General features: G+C 32.2%; 1 protein-coding gene across 1 annotated transcript in view; it reads left to right on the top strand.

Annotated features, from left to right (window-relative positions):
• Window positions 1-17,124, top strand: part of LOC132724291 (uncharacterized) — a 31,584-nt gene extending 14,460 nt beyond the window's left edge. Inside the window, exon 4 of the mRNA XM_060709128.1 lies at window positions 14,888-17,124. Within this exon, the coding sequence (XP_060565111.1) occupies window positions 14,888-15,177 (290 nt within the window). The 3' untranslated portion in view covers window positions 15,178-17,124. The remainder of the gene's footprint in view (window positions 1-14,887) is intronic.
• Window positions 17,125-18,427: the final 1,303 nt, after the last annotated feature.

Raw genomic sequence — 18,427 nt, 5'->3', positions numbered from 1 at the left:
TTTGATATAGGACTGTTTTTGGTCAGTGAAAGGAGACCTTTTCCCATTTTAGTTTTAGTGTACAGTATGCAGATGGCGTTAATGGACTCGTTGTAAAAACTAGACTGAACTGATGTACACATGTATTGTATCCATTGAGAGCTTACACAACACAACTATGCGATACATGTATATAGTTCGTACGCAATGTGGTTAAAAGCGACATATTAGCTTAGATACACATATATTTTAACACCCCGCGTAGTAAAAAACGTTGTTGATTGAATAGAAAATGGGTAACCTTCGGTCAAAACGTAGCTCATACAGCCCAATTATGGAAACAAAAGTTGTTAACACTCTACAAATACCATTTTGGCATTAATGTGTTGATATCATGGGAATTTGTAATTACAAAGTTGTGCGAATGATTCGTAGCTCAAGTTCAATTATGTGTCATTTAGAATTTTTAAAAGGTCATATAGATCGAATCTGGTACAAAATATATTATCAACACTCTAGAAGTAACATTTTCAGCTACTTTGTTAGAAGTTGAGTGGCTAAATTTATATTATGGATCATCTACGGTCAAAAACTAGGTCATAGAGCTTAAATATTGAAAAACCTAGGTAACACCATAGAAATTACAACAAATTTCCTAGAAATATGTCAAACTGGTTATTTTCATGTTTGAATATGGGTCTGCACGCCCAGTGTTCATTAAGATTTAAGGATCAGGATCAAGATCAGGATAAAAATTAAAAACTCAAATATTTTCCATGGTCTATCCTTAAGTTATTGAATTAATATTTAATATTGATTAGTAGAATTGGATGTAATGTTAATGAAATTTTAAAATAAATGTATTGTTGTTGTTTTTTTGTTGTTGTTGTTGCTGTTTTTTGTTGTTGTTGTTGTTGTTGTTGTTGTTGTTTAGAAGTTATGGACGTTTTACAGTTGATCAAAATATCGATCCTGATCCTAAAATTGGATCCTTATTTTGATCCGATTATTGTTTGTATTTCCTTTGTAATTTGTCAATATATCCCACTATAGGCTTATTTCTGTGCAAATACAGTAGGGTGAACGTTTCAGTTTACACGCAAAACGCACGCTTCGGAAAAAACGCACGCACGTTACACGCTATACGAACGAACGTTACACTCACGCTTTACGAAACCTTCTACGTAGACGCACGCAAAACGATATACGCTAAACGATATACGCACGCTAAAACTAACGCAAAATAGAAAACATTTAATAAAATATCCTTATCATATAAATTTTAACAACTTTAGCTAGATCGTTTAGCGATTGATTTAATGATAGCTACACAATCATGTATTTTAAACGGGTTTATGTTAGAGCTGTAATGCACTCAACCTGGCACAAATTAGTTTTTGTCGTGCAGCCTCAACAAATGATTTTATAAGCTATCATGCGCTAATATTAAAAAAATAATTTAACGGGTTCGTCTTTATGCACATTTCTGAAAGAAATACTTTGCTTTAGCTCAGGAATATCTTAGATAGACGTTGGTTACGTCGACACCGTTTCTGGCGTAAATGAAACGAATGGTAGAAACTTTAGCAAATCAGCGATCAAATTATCAAGTCATTTACATAGAAGCGAACGAAATTAATATGGCATTTTTAAACAAAAGAAAACATACATTGCAGACCGGCAGCCCAACATATTTTCAAGACAAGGGCTAAATCTATATGTTTCAGGACTTCACACCTTCTGGACGTTTCGGCCCTGAACGTTTCGGCCACAAAACCCTGGTCTTTTCGGCAGATTTTATAAATTTAATAAATATATATAAAAAAAATACCATGCATTATGGGTTATAATATTATATAGAATATAACACATACTTGCAAACAATTATATTCATGATTGATTTAAAGAAGATTTTTCGATCATAAACATAATGAAATACCCCTGGGAAGAAAATAATTGACTTGGAGTTTTATACCATCCATCACAGTCCCCTTTGGAAGAGGTGATGGTATGAAACTCCAAGGCCAATTTCACATTGTTTTATTACTAAATGTTGGAATTCAAATGTCAAAGGGTGAGAAAAATATAAAGCCTAACTGGGACTTGAGCAAGGGACCCCTGGAATACTATGCCGCAGCTGACGCCCGACTTAGCTATCAGTCCGCTTGCACATCTTCTCCCCTCAATAGTAAACAGTTCTGAGTTACAGCATACCTAGCTCCCTAACTGAGAAAAATCTTCAAAGACTTATATGGTTATTCGTATATGGACAGGTTATATAGTTACTTTTAAGTTAGCAAAGTGCGACACGGGCTCATCTCGGGTATCTCAAAGGGGTATTATGTTAAGTAATGATTACGGATCGATTAACCTTTAAAGTGATATGAGATAATGTACAGAAAATAAAAATCAAGAGAGCTATATATGTTTATCAAAGTGGGTTATAATATGGACCTCATCTAAGATTAAGATGTACTTTTTACATGTAAACACCAAACGGGATGGGAAACGAAGTATTGACAATTTTAAAAGAGTGCTAAAATAATAATTGTATTTGTTGTTATTGCTATATTATTTGTATTCTTTTTGTTTGATTGATCTGGTTAAATTCATAGAAATCCAGCTGGGGTGAATTTAATATAGAATAAGAATAATATTTGTTAACGGATGGATAAATTAAACTGGATTATACTAATATTTTGACCGAACAGCATACCAAAAAGGCAGGCAGTATTCATAGAACAATGAAAATTACAATCGCAATACTGTCGATTATTACACATTTAATAGAAACACAGCATTACAAAGGGAATACCTAATCAAGGTATCATTTTTTAACAAAACATTTATTTATTAGATATCACAAGTAATTACATTACATCAATATGTCTGTCAGACAAGTAGTCTTGAAACAAAATAAAGGTCCTTAAAAGCCCAGGCCACATACAAAAAAAGCAGTCTATGCCCTGATTATGAGCTGACAGTTATGGGAATATTGTGAATATTGTGAAGGGTGGCTTAGCCTGTCTGTTGTGATTACATGTCTAACTTTGGGACAGCTTGACTTAATGATTTTATTTATGTCTTATTTGTAACATGTATGTTATGGAGACCCACTGGTTTCAACATCAAGTTCTCAGGCAGAGTCAATCCCACTGCAGACTCCTAATAATAGAGTAGGTGTTTTGCTTGCACTGTTGAATAAATTTGTGGACTTAATTTTATGGTAGCTGAGTTTGTAATGGGACATTCCAGACAATTGACTTTTCCTACCAGACACGTCGAACCAGATTTTGGGACCCCTCGGAACAGATTATTGGACATTTCGAACCAGATATTTGGACACTTTGGCCCATACAGTGGACACTTCGGACCAAACTTTTAGACACTTTATAGTTATGTATGGGATGTATCGGACCAGATTAAAAATAAATTTTTGTTATATAAACATGTATATTGTTAATTTTTACGAACTTTTTACGACCCGGAAAAACGACAAAATGCCATGGGCGCCGGGCAAAAATAGAACAAAACTTTTCATGTTTGCGCCTGGTGCCTAGGGAAGCAAAAGGACAACATGGTACATATTACCCACCATAGAATTTTCTTATCTAGAAAAATGGCTAGCTATTTTTATTTGTACAAATATATAGAAATAGTACAATGTATAGATAATGAAACTGTCAGGCTGCACATTTGTCTTACCCTGTGACTGACATATAGCCCAGCTAGAAATAAATTCACATTGCTAAGTAACCCTGGCAAATTCGAAGAAATATCACAGAGGGTTTATAACTATTCAGTATTTAAACACATAAAATGTGTAAGCGACCGAACAGCTCAGAGGAAACAGCCGAGGAATGGTATTCCGAGTGTAAGGGGTTCGAGTCCCTGCCAGCCTGTTACATATTGTTAAGAAAAATGGGAAGGAACTGTCTAAATTAAATATCACCCAAAATAGGATTCAGACAGTCTTTGAAGAAACGTGAGGAGATGAACTGGTAAAGGGGGCGGTGCTAGTCTGATAACCATTACATATGATGTCTGACGAACCTTATATCGGATATATTGGTATGCATATTAACCTCTGAATTGAATATACAACATGTTGCAATTAAACAGTAATTAAATCTAAAGCGTATGTAAAATAGGCATAAAACTAATCTTCAGCGAAAAGCACGTAGGAATCTGGTATTCACCACGAGTTCACAAACTTTAAAACTTTAATGTAAATATCACAATAATACTTCTTTATATAATATTTTTATTCTTTGACAGAGACAATGAACATCTTTTACATGTTTAAGAAACCCGAAATTTACAAAATATATCTATCTGAGAAATTCGTTTACTTCTCTCTCAATAGTAACAGACGCAAAACACGGTACTTAAACGTTTAGACGAACACAGACGCACGCAAAACGTTTTTGGGAATAACAAACGCACAATTTCAAACGCACGATAAACGATACACAATAAACGTTAAACGTTTGTAAACGATGCACGCTTGAGAAAGCGTTTCAACATGGCACGTTGCACGATATACGCACGCACGATATACGAAAAACGCACGCACAAAAAAACGCACTTTGTGACAACTGAAACGTTCACCCTACTGTAAGCACTAATTTTCAATTTGTTTATGTACCATTTTATTGTAGGAAAATACAATCAAATTTACTTTCATAAAATCAGAATCGTTTGGTCCTGATCATGATCTTTTGTTAGTAAACATGGCGCCTGGAGTCAAAACTAGGTCACAGAACTCAAATATGTAAAAACCTTCTGTTCAGCCCAAAACATTTGGACATTTGTCTCAGAGGTTGTTTTAAAGACTTGTAGCTCATGTTCCGATATAGGTCATCTTAAATCATAATCGCAGAGCCATAATATCGGAAAATCGTGTAAAACGTCTTCAGATAACAGTTTCTCCTTGATAAACTGGAAATTTGTCATAAGGGAATTTTAATGGTTTGCAGTTCAAGTTTAAATATGTTTTATCTGGGGTCAAAAACTAGGTCACGGACTCCAAATATAAAAACAAAACGTGTTAACACTTTACAGGTTATATTTTCAACCTTGGAATTTGTCAGAAAAGTTGTTTCAATGAGTTCTAACTTTGAGCCATCTCAGAATCTAAATATGGAAAATCTTGTGAATAATCTAGTGGTAAAATTTTCTGCCCAAATGTATTTGAAATTTAATTGGTTGTATGATTTTCAACTCAAGCTCTTATATGGATTATCTGTCAAATTCAAAGTCACACGGCCCAAATATGGAAAACCTTGTTTCTACTCAAGAGGTAACATGTTCAGCGAAAATATAATGGAATTTGTCCGAATTTGTTACTCTATGATTTCCAGCTAAAAAATAAATGTTGGTTATCTGGAGTCGAAATCTAGGTTACAGAAGCAAAAGTTTGAAAAACGATTGTTAGAGGTTCAAATATTGTTGAAAATTGTCAGAAAGATTGTTTGTTTATTTCTAGCTCTATGATGAGGTCATCTGCACAAAAACTATGCCAATGAACAAAAAAATGGAAAAACCTTGGAAAACACTTTTAATTTCAAATTTGAATTTCCGATCAACTATTTTGGAAATTAGTTACAGAGGTTTTTCTTTTGATGATATCGAAGTCGGTTTAGAATATTTGACATATTGAGTCAAAACCTAGGTAAAAGTGCTACTTCTCTAGAGGATACAGAAAGCCAAAATATCTTTAAAAAGGCCTTATAATCATATGAGCGAAATAAAGGCCGTCATCGTGCTCTTTAAACTTATTTCTAAACTCGCGCTTATGTGGACATACCAGCAAAAAGATATTAAATTTCAGCCGTTTCCAGTTACAAAATACTCCACTGGCCTGCTCGTATTAAAGTTTTATTTGTTCCTGTAAACAACGTGTACTCTATGGAATGAGGTTTCTAAATATTAAGTGTGCATTTTTATATTTACCTTCTGGCATGACGCTTGAAAAATTATCGTCTTCAATATTATGTTTTAAAATGCATGTGACTAGAGTTGTTACGAGTGATTTATGTCCGAATACCACATTTATTAATAGCTATTATGCTTGAGTTGTGACGGTTCTTGTGATTTTGCAAAAACTTCTCGGACTTCAGCTATTACAAAAGGAACCTTTATTGCATTATATGTAAATGTATTGTCTACTAAATATCTATATTATAGGCACTGTCATTACCGAAGAACGGAAATTAAAAAAGGTGAACTTAGATTTTTCTGTATAAAGCATATTTCGGACGTGAATAAACCGCTAACTACAGGCGGCCGCTTACATTAAACAAAGCCTGGTCTAATATAAATTCGCCTTAAGTAACGGAAATAAGGTCGGATGGTGTGACTTTTTCTTCTGCTAGAATTGTTTGTTTTTATTATTAAAACAAGTGAACATTCATATTTCTTTAATAAAATAAATAATATCATCGCCATTTTATGTTAATTGTCGAACTTATTGTTCAGCCCAAGACTTCTCGTATTTTATGAGAAATTAGGCTAAAATGAGGCTACCAGTGGGAAAAACAGATTTTAATATAGAAGTTAATCTAAAAGAAGTTTCATTTAAACTTGTTTTTAAGCATACAATAAAATGAAAATGTGTTTGTTTGTTGTGTAAAATGTAATTTTCTTTCATCTTACACACGAACAAACAAATATCCTCTATATATCCCGTCATGATATAGGTTCGGAGAAATAATATATCATTAATAACTAACCTTTTTTGTGTCGCCTCTACGGAGTATAGGGATCACTTCTTCGTCGTCTGTCTGTCCGTCCGTCTGTCCGTCCGTCACAAAACCTGTCCGGACTACTCCTCATAAACTACTGGTGCAATTTCATCCAAACTTTACAGGAATGATCAGTACCAAGTCTAGTTGTGCATATTGTCAGCATCTTCCGGTTAAATGATGTTTTTAAGAGTTATGGCCCTTTAATAATTTTTATTTTTAAAGTTTGTCCGGACTACTTCTCTTATACCACTAACTCAATCTCAATTAAACTTTACAGGATTGATCTGTAGCTCAAGTCCTTGGGCATATTGCACGGGTTTTGCGGTTGAATGATTTTTGGCCGAGTTATGGCCCTTTGATAAAAAGGTGTTTTTTTTTCTGTGTGTTGCCAGATACACAAAAGCTTGTCCGGACTACTCCTCATAAACTACTGGTGCAATTTTATCCAAACTTTACAGGAATGATCAGTACCCAGTCTAGTTGTGCACTGTCCGTCTGTCTGTCCGTCTGTCACAAAACTTGACCCAACATGAAATTGGCCATCATGAGGAGACATATGTGATCAATGATCGCTCTTGTTATAAATATTTTGATGTAATGAGCCGCGCTATGATTAACCAACATAGTGCGTTTGCGACCAGAATTGATCAAGACCAGCCTGCACAGTCTGATCAGGACCCATCTGTCCGCTTACAAACCATATTACTGACGTGCATTGTCTGGATCCATGCTGGTCGCAAACGCACTATGTTAGTTTTGTCATGGCGTGACTCTAATTATCATGTGCTGATTAGAATCAACTTTTCATTTGGGTAGTTTAAAAATTGGTATAGTATGTTCATCTTTATTGTCAACATTTACTAAACCATTTAAATATGGGGTCTATTTGCATTTGTGTCAGATTAATATATATATGTGAATTTAGTAATTTGAATTTCATGCAAATTCTTTCTAAAATCTTTGTAATCTTTCATTAATATTAAAGATCTAAGTTATTCTCTCTGTCCTGCCTATGCTAACATACCCATATACCATATAGAATTGTATAAATTAAACACATCACAATGGCTAAAACGCTTTATTATTTTAGGTTCAATCTAAGGTGTCTGTTTTAATCTTAATTTTTTTCAAACTGTTTGCTTCAAGTTGGTAGTTTTCTATTGGTAATTAGAATAATTGAGATTTTTCACAGATTTACATTGTTACTCCCTTTTTCATCGTACCATTGAAATTATTGTCCCGCTATGTCAAACATGTTTACAATCGCACATTAAATCTTTGAGTCATGCTTTATTCTCAACAATGTAGGAACCTAAAACAATGGTTTAGATTGAGTTAATTGAATAAAGCTAAATCAAAAATTAATGCAATGTGCTAATTATTTAATATGAAGGGAACTAATTAAATTTGAAAACGTAAAAGTCACTGCTTATAAAATAATGTTTATAATGTCCGATAAGAAAAACTATAAAATTTATAACAAACACATGTAGCTCACATTTACAAAGCAGAAGTTTTCTGAAATTTATAAATGTAAAGGGTTATCGTTTTACTTGAAAGAAGGTTAAATTATAAATCTTTACTTTTCTGAAGATAATAGCAATAACCTTTTATGCCTCGACACTTACTTTTTAGCAGGTAGGCAATCGAACCACGGGGTGATCCTTGTTGAAGTTAGGTTGTCCTTCTTTTCCATATTCATTACTTTAAAATGTCATTTTAATTTTTGCTGAAAATAGAAAAATAAAATCATACTGTCATGATTTCTTTAGCAGTTGCCCCTTCTAAAAATTAAGGTACTAAACCTTTTTTTTGTATTTGAATGCTTTGTCAAAATTGTCATATAGCAGGCAGTTTTAAAATTAACTGACCATCTAAGATATGTTTGGCTATGTTAAGTTAAAAATGTTTGTGCTACTAATTTTCTATGTTTAAATTAAATCAAGAAAAAATAAATAAAAATGTCTTTTGTATGTTTTATCTGAACGATTGAACAAACTATTATTTAAGTCCACATACCATGGTGTCATTGCAACACGGTAGGGAATCACGTGACTTTAATGGTAACACGTAAAGACAATATGGCGGCCTAAACACCTCGCTTCACATGTGTTTATCAGGTAATTCTTTATTATGTTTTCTTTCAGTTCCTTCAGACAAACATAAATCATTTATAATTAAACAATATTATAACCTTGTTTTGAAAAAACAACAAACACTTATATAGGTGTGGTCAATACAGGCATTTTTATTCATTGATAATTACAAAACACAAGCACACTGCGATGGTTTCTACGCAAAAAAAACAATGACCAGAAATATGGTCTTTTGAGTCCATCTCTAAACACAAAAGATGAGAAGGAAAAAAAATCACTTTTCAATGTCCAAGAAACCATCTACACTCAAACACTTATTTAAATCCTTTACATATGGATGAATATTCTTTCACTCTGCTTCAATCTTACAGAAAATTTGACAATTCATTTGATCTGAAATAGATAAATTAACATGATAAAACATGAAACAAATTTGAATAACTATATTTTAAATTTGAAGCACTGTATATCATTTCATGTATATAGCTGTAATGTTGTTAAAACATGTATGCAAATAAACTGTTGTTGTTGTTGTTGTTAAATCAAAACTTTACTGTAACCAAATTCCAAAGAATCAAAACAGTAATCTTAAAATATGGGCGGGTAGGTGGGGAAGTTTAGTTTTACTGCCTGTATCTGACCTCAAAGTGACTTTAACACGTTACAACCCGGTTTATATATAAACCGCTACCCGTTATAATTACCATATTTGGTAATTTCTCATGCAAAACATGACTTCAGTTATAACATAGAACAATAATAAATATATTTATATCCATTTTACTTACATACGAGACCTGTTGCAGCCTACGCGAAATAAAGAATTGTTGTCGCCTATACCTTTTTTTCCACCCCTGTGCTTATAACTTTTACAAACACTCAAAAATTCAACAGGAATTTTCAATAAGGACAATTATTTGGCGGGTAACATTCACACAATTTGTTTTTAAGAACTTGATTAAACTACGTCGAGATTGCGAAGAGAAAATGAGACAACAATTATGTGTCCCGCATATGCTGTAGTAAGTTAAAGGGATATAATTAAGAATTATCGGAAAAACACATGTGAAGCGAGGTGTTTAGGCCACGCGCACTTAATTCCCTACCGTGACGAACTGTATGGCGTTTTCCTTTTTGTAGAGGTGTCATTGATTCATAGCAAAGCATATTGACGATACATCGATATAGAGGATATTCAAGTTTTTTCTATCAATACATGATTTATTTTCATCGAGTGGTATGAAAATAAATATTTCATGAGTGGCGGTATGGTAATTTTCATGCCACAAAATGAAAATAAATCATTTATTTATAGAAAGAACTTGAATTTTCTGTTTATTATATACATTTTTCTCCTTAATTTGAAAGACTTTCCCTGAAATTTTGTGTACTGGCAGAATTTCAAAGAAAGTAGTCCGGCAACACACCAGTAAAATTTCGGAAAATATGTTTCACTGCTGCAGTGAAAAATAAATTTTATAGTGAAAATACGGAAAATGAAAATAAGCATTTTATTTCACCAATATTTCTCAACATTTCATTTATAAGTATAAAATAAACATCGATATCAGATGACAAATATCACCGATACACTGATATATCGATATATTCTCTAATTTCTTGAATATATTTGACTCTCATACTTGTTTAAATGATTTTAGCAAAATATATGTTCTGTTCATACAAATATGATGTGACCTGCTTATAAATGTCCTTTGCATGATTACCTAACCATTTTTAGCCATCACTGATATGAAATGTGTCCATTATGTAACAAAAGCTTAGTGTCAGACATGGTCACCTGCTTTTAAATGTTCTTGGGTGATTTTCCATAATTTGTAGACATTAAAATAATTAATCAACATTATCGATTTTTTTAAAAATTGTGTATTGATTATTGTTCGACAAAACAATTATCAACGATGCATATATATCGTCTCTATCGATGACAGCTCTACCTTTTTTGCGTTCATTAGGTGAAGTCGGCTAAAATGTGTACTCAATGACATATGATTTGACTTTTAAAGGTTGTCTCTGTGGTGATATGAAATACTTGATCTTATTATGCAGTTTAACTAAGTGTATTAACCAGCATATATTGTGTTCTTTATCTTCATTTAGAACAATAAAATATTCACCAAAGTTTTAAGAATTATGGAATATTTTTGCCACAAAAAAAACCCAGCTAGAATAGTACGCAATCACATAATAACATCAGTAAAGCAGATAACGTATCGAAAATAATAGAACAGAACAGAACATAAGTTTATTGATAAATCGTATGCGAACAGCATATTGATTAAACAATAATATTTTACATGCATGTATAAACATATGTAATGAGAACATATACAAGAAATGAATCAATGTAGAGAAGATAAATACAAAGCCTACATATACATGTATACATGTTCGGCTTTGCTATTTCTAACTATTCATATACAATTATGATAACGGAAATGTCAAACATGGTAATTGTTATTTCATATGACACAGTATTTGAGTTTAGTATTTTAATTAACTATTTGTATTTAAGAGAATCTTTCTTTCTTCAAACGCTTTGATTAAATATTTTGCCAGTCTGTATAAACTATGCATATCACTGGTTGATAATAAATCAATAAATTTAATCATATTTGGCCTTGTTCTGTACCAATGTGGTATTTTCTGTCTTCTAATGTTATGGTACACTGGGCATTCTAATATGAAGTGGAATTCATCTTCTATTGTTCGTTGAAGACATAATTTTCACAGACGCTCGTTCCTAGGAATGTTCCTATGCCTACCTTGTTCAATTTCCAAACAATGAGAGGACAACCGTATTTTTGTTATTACATTTCTATATTTCTTATTTTCCATCAATGATACTCTGCTATTCCAAAGTTTTGTTTAATGCTGAATTTTATCTCAACTGGCATTTCTATGTCTTTTGTTATCGATAGTAAATCTTTCAGCCTTTGATGCAAGGGCATCAATGCCCCGTTTCGCCGAACCGTTACTGCTAAGTACGTAGCCAAGATAGTTGAAAGATTCGACGATATCTATTCCGTTGCCATTATATGTCCATGTTTCGTTATCTCTCACACGCCCGTTACCTTTTTTGAATACTATATTTTTTGTTTTCGTTACATTGACGGTTAATCTCCATTTTAAACAATAGTTATATAACAGATCGAGATGTGATTGCATTCCTTCCGGGGTTTCGCTCAATAGTATGCGCATAGAGTAGAAGATAAATGTTTAATTGGTCAATAGTTAATCCAGATTGCGTATTTTCTTGTATGGTCATTTCAATATCATTTAGGAAGAGAGAGAGAATAATATGCTTGACGTTATTTCTCCTTGAAATACGCCTATATCACAACTGAAAAAGTCGGATACTTTATCTATTTGCTTCACACAAGATTTTACATTTGCGTACTTTGATTGTAAAACTTTTAAAAGTTTGCCGTCGATTCCATGTTTTATTAGCTTATACCATAATGCACTTCTAGAAAAAGAGTCAAATGCCTTTTGATAGTCGATGAAATGTGAATAGTGTGACATACAATGTTTGTTACATTTTATGAACTAATCCAAAGGACTGTCTTACGGTGGCATAAAAGTGACATTTGCAAAAATTGTTTGCATATTTTTTGTTTAGTTTTTGATACTTATCTTTGTTTTGTTTTTCGTACATATTTTTTGTTTTAGTTTTGCATACATGTTTTATTTTAGTTTTGATAACATATTTTTTTTAGTATTGCATACACATTTTTTTAGTTTTGCATACATATTTTATTTTTGTTTTTGGTACATATTTTATTTTTGTTTTTCGTACATATTTTTAGACAATCAAAACAGCCTTCTCATCTCATAACAGCACATAGTTGTGAATAAAACACGGTTTCAATACTAGCAAAGTGGTTTGGTCACATTTCGGCCCATTTTTGGAATCTGCCCAAGTCGTTTTCGGCCGGGCAAATCTGGTTTCGGCCGAAAAGCCGACCCTTTTGGGCCCACTTTTTAAATTATAATTATGTATTTTACTTAATTATTGCTTTTTGTATTATAATAAATTATTATATTAGTGTATATTTAAAAGGGGTGTTGATTGGTAATAAGTTATTATTCCATAAATATGCACCACTCAACCCCACACCCTGAGAAAAGCTGGGGGGGGGGCGGGGGCATTGACTTTAAACCAAGCCGACCTCCAACAAATATGTACGAAAAACTAAAATAAAATATGTATGCAAAACGAAACAAAAATAAGTATAAAAAAAAATGCTAATGTCACTTTTATGCCACCGTAATGTCCGGTTGCATCAAATAAAAACTATTTTTAAACAAAATCTCGTTACAAAGGAAGTTGAAATATTGCCGGCAAATACCTTAGGTTGACTTCTTGTCGTTAGCTACATCCAGCTGTTAATCATATAATATGAAATTCTTAAAAATAAACTTTTATTTTTCATCGTGAGAAAAAATATCTTTCGATTTAATTACCAATTGCAAAGTATCATACTTACAGGTGTTTTACAAAAGAAGAACAAACAAGCATAAAACAGTTTTGACCAATCATAAAAGCCCCACCGACGTTGCGAGCCTTGTAAACACGTGGAATTTTTTATGCAAGCATATGGTGTGATACATTATATACAGAAGTCGTTAAGAACTATTTCTTTAAGTGATGAAAAAGATACTTGATTGAAAACAATCATCGGCAAAATATATTGCACACTCATTGAAGAACAGAACTGACGGCGAAAGACAATATGGCCATTCTAAAAAATAGCACATGTATACAACACGGTTCATGTACGAAACTTTATCATTATTCAACCTATTTCGAAAAGAAACAAATACAAAAAATAACAGCAAAACAACTGTTACACCTTATGAACAATACTTATGGTGGGCCAGAGGTGACATGTGTCTGTGTTTTCATTTATCTCACGCGCACAAGTTACTTAGTCGTACGCACGAGATAAATAAGTGGTGTGCACAAGATACTATGTTGTTGCGCATGAGTTACTAAATCGTGCGCACGACATATTTAAGTCGTGCTGAAATATTATGTCGTGTGCACGAGTTATTTAGATACTTCCAAGTGCATATTCTTTCTCAGGTTATCATATGAACAAGAAAAACAGGCCGTTAGAAGGTACGTACTGATCAACCCTATCACAGTAGTGTACCTACTTTTCACAGGGGGTGAAAAGGGGCTATAACTCAGTCAGAAAATGTATTATTTATAAGTAATTGCAAAAAATAATGTTGCATGTAAAGTTTAACAAGGAATTAAATTAAAGATTTAAAAATTCATATATATGCGCACGATTTAATTATCTCTTTCGGACCACATAGTCATTTGTGCGCAAGAATTTATTATCTTGTGCCCACGTCCGAAACACATAGTAACTCGTGCGCTTTCGTTTTTGGTGAAGCGCAAACTATAGGTATTGCCCTGGTTCCAATCTCATTATTAACCTTATTCTGTAGTTGCACGAACCAAGTTATAGAAATAAACTTTTTGTAAAAATACTATTATGGGTACAGCAGATTTTGTAAAAAATATGTTGTTTCTTTTGCTTTATGTTTGCACCTCCTACAAAATGTTATGAAACTTTACAGATTAAAAGATCATGACCCTTGGTAATGATTTTCAGGGAGTTTGTGACTTAATTGCAATTATTTAATAAGTTGCTGGATTGGCATGGTTTTAGGTTGGATGAGTGTCTGTCAAATACATTTTTTCTTTCTTTTTTCTAAAAGGCTTACGTTTTTCAACTACACATGGTGAAAGAATTCTATCAGTATGTCGGCTTAAGAATATTTACATTTGAATATGCATATTGTTTATTGAAAAATGACCATAAAAGTATAATTAGCAGGGTTGTAACTGATTATTGATTGATTTTAGATGTACACCCGTAATAAGCATTTGTGTGGTGATTAGATTCTTTCAAGTTATCGAAATAATTGATATTGGTAAAGGAAACCCAGCTTTTTAAACAAATTAATTGCATATCTGTACAAAATCAGTCATAATGAAGTGATAGAAGCATTATTTCGTTTCAGATAAAGGACAAAACCATTCTTCCACCTCAAACACTAGCAACTCACCAACAAAATCAGACATAAACAATCAGACAACAGGTACCGGAACAAAACTTACAACTGTTCCTTTTAACATTTCACCAGTGTCAGTCCTACCAAAAACTACACCTGTTACCCCTGTGTCGAAAATAGACAAGAAATTATCTTATTTTGTACTGTTTATTCTTTTAGCTTTTGTTGTTTTAATATTTTCTATGGTAACGTTGTTTTACCTTTTTCTTCTTATAAAAACAGGGGAGAAGAAAGAGTAACTATAGTCTGTCCCATTAAAAATGGAAATGAACTTTTGCCTCGTGTGAATTAACAAAACGAGGTTGAATAAAAATTAAACTATTTTTGTAAACTAAAAAAAAGTCACCCTCGAGATTTTTCAGGATTTTTCTCTAAAGTGTCTACTTTTCTTGTGAAAGCAAATTTTGATTTCTCTATGGCAAATCTCTGTTGTATATTTTCCGTAGCCATTGCCGAAGTACTCTTCATTTGAAGATGAACGGGAGAAAGCACGTGTTATGTTTCTTAAATGTACATGAGGTTCTCGGGGTCGTTTCATGATTATTTTACAAAGCTGGATCTACAAGATGTAACAGTTTAGTTGCAATGCATGATGGAAAACTTAAAAAAAAAAAAAAAATAAGCAACAACAACACCGAGTCAGACGGAGTAGGAAAAGAAATTGCACTTACTTTTAAGCTGAATAGAATCCCTATGAATTTCGAAATAGATCTTTATATGAACGTCACCACAAATTTGCATTCTGAAGATTCCTTCATTGCAAGTTTCTATCCAGTTCCGTAGCTTCAGAACTCCTGAATGACATGACTCCTACACTTATGGTGATCCAGATTTTTTAAACTGTTAATCCGTCTCTTTATTAAAACATTGTTAAATTTGTGGAGTTATCTGGGTTAGCAAATGAAACACATCATAATTCAGCATGTTCCAAATCCATAATTCAAGAACGGCCCATAATTTTAGTTGTTAACATCACAATGTTTATAACTCTTGAAAATGGATTCCTGACGAAAAAAACTTTATTACGTCAACAACAATTTACGAAATATATGACGTAACAAAAATGCCTCGCGCTTCCAGTTGCGGCATTGACAGAGGGCGGTTAGGCCAATGTAACCTCAAACAAATAATTTCAAGCGTTGAGATAAATATGCCTTGGTTGCATTTTAAATAATTTTTGTAGACCCAAATTTTGAAACTTAACTGTAAAAATTACACCTTCAATTCATATATTAATAATAAAACTTTCGATAACATTTAAATAATTTTAAACACACTTAATGACATGAATCTATATAACAGTACAATACTTCTTCCATTAATTACATATAACATTCGTTATGATTTTATGTTTTTAAACTATTTTATATATTTCTCAGAAATGATTTCCCTACATATTATCCCTTATTATTAAAGACTTCTGTAAATCCTACTCTTTAAGTTACAAAATATACAATACGCGTGCGTTTTTTTTTCTGCCGCGAAAAATATGCTAGATCTATTGTTTTTTCACTGAATCTTTTCAAATTTTAGGAAGGCTAAAATTATTGAGGTTCTCTTTGACTCTACCTCCCCTTCATATTATCATAATAATTATATGTTAGTCTTAGTCTGCAATAAAAACCGCACTTATTGTCGCTTATTGAACACTCCAATTCAAACTTATTCTTAATAATATCAAATCACTACCGGTATTTCTGGACATTTTGTTGAATTGTGAGACGGAAAGTTAAATCTGTATTTACGAGCTTAAAGTGTATAGGCCTACGTTTGATTGCTCAAACTAGAAAGCGTGATATTATATTCTTATAATTTACATTTTCCTCGGACTCGAGTCTATGTTCTCTCGTTAGCGAGGGGGTAAGTTAAAGTAGACACTGTGGTTACAAGCAAACCAATGCTGAACGTATAGTGAATCAGTTCTCTTTTCTATATATTTCTTGTCAGATTTGCATGATAATGTATTATTTGTTGGCGATTTCTTGTGAAGGAAAGGTTTAGCACACGAACATCGCACCCGAAATAAGAAGGGTAACATATTTTTGTATCTCATCGAACCTGGTCAATTCTAATTATTTTTGAATAGACGTGACACATACTAATGGGCATAATTCAGACAACTACAGAATTATGTAAATTAAACATTAATTAGCGAATAACCATTTTAAAATTATAGTCTTCTAGCTAGTGTTCCCGCGGGTGGGAGTGGTTTCGTCTAACTACCGGTTCGTCTAACTGATCTTATATAGTAAAACAGGTAGTGGTTTCGGCTAACTTAATTTATATAGTGAACAATAGCTATTGTATAATGTATAATGGGCACATTAATTATCGCGGGTTTTAATGTGTGGTTTATCACACATTTTCATGCAATTAAAGACAAGAAAAATTGAAAATTTAAACATATTTTTTATTCTTTTCTTTAGTATAATAATGATATTTACATAAATAATAACACAAGATCTCAGTGAATAAACAACATCATAGAAATATATATACGTTTAATAAAATCGACATATATACTAAAAAAACAAAGCTCGAAAGAGAAAGAATTAATAACAATGAATAAATACATAAAAAATCCACGTACGTAATTATTATAAATAACACATATTTTTTAAATACTTTATTTTTCTCTATATAAACAAATATGAGGTATTCAATTGTTACATTATGGTTTTTTCTACGAAGTCAATCAGAATACATAAAATTGACATTTATATATTAATTCATTTTGACGCGTTGAGGTATTCAAGATACGCGCTTGATTGAAAAGCTATCTAATCAAATCACTTCATTGTTCTTTTTCTCTTAAAAAGAATATAAAAATGCGACAGTATGTCATGGTAATTATAGAAATATTTGTGTGTTAGAATTAATAAAGCGGTTACTGATATTTTCACTTCAAATGATTTTGATTATTTTAAATAATGGTTTGCTAGTAAAATTGTCTTTTTGACACCAACTTTGTTTTCATTTTTCATTTTAATGAGAACATTTAGCTATTGATCAGTAAGTAAATAAGAATAATCATTTTTTTATAATTACCGAGTACATTTCACGCTAATTGTGAGACGAACCCTAAATGACGTCTATATGGGCGCCGCCATTTTGAAATGGACGTCACGTCAGGTTACAACGTAAGTCAACGGGGAAAAATATAATTTTAACATTTCGACCATATTAATGACTTTATGAAAAAAATGAAAAACATGCCTAGAGATATTGACATCAGGGTTAACATGACATTAATTTAAATGATTTTACTATTATATTAAACAAAAAATGTAGTATTCAAATTTGATGGGATAGTCGATATCAACATATAAAATGAAAAGCATTACGTAAACTGATGAATTCAAGTTTACCTATCAAGTATTGTAAACCTTGCATTCGTTTTATTCACCATATTCGAGTGATTGTTCCTGAAAAAGTTTTGGGACTTATATATAACATATAAACGGATTCCTAGTATTCAATTAATGTCAT

This window comes from Ruditapes philippinarum, unplaced genomic scaffold (genome assembly GCF_026571515.1).
Source record: "Ruditapes philippinarum isolate M1 unplaced genomic scaffold, ASM2657151v2 ctg5135_1_1_1_1, whole genome shotgun sequence".
In the NCBI taxonomy this organism is placed as follows: Eukaryota; Metazoa; Mollusca; class Bivalvia; order Venerida; family Veneridae; genus Ruditapes; species Ruditapes philippinarum.
Note: the sequence above shows the minus strand (reverse complement) of the source record. Positions and strands in the feature narration are given on the sequence as shown.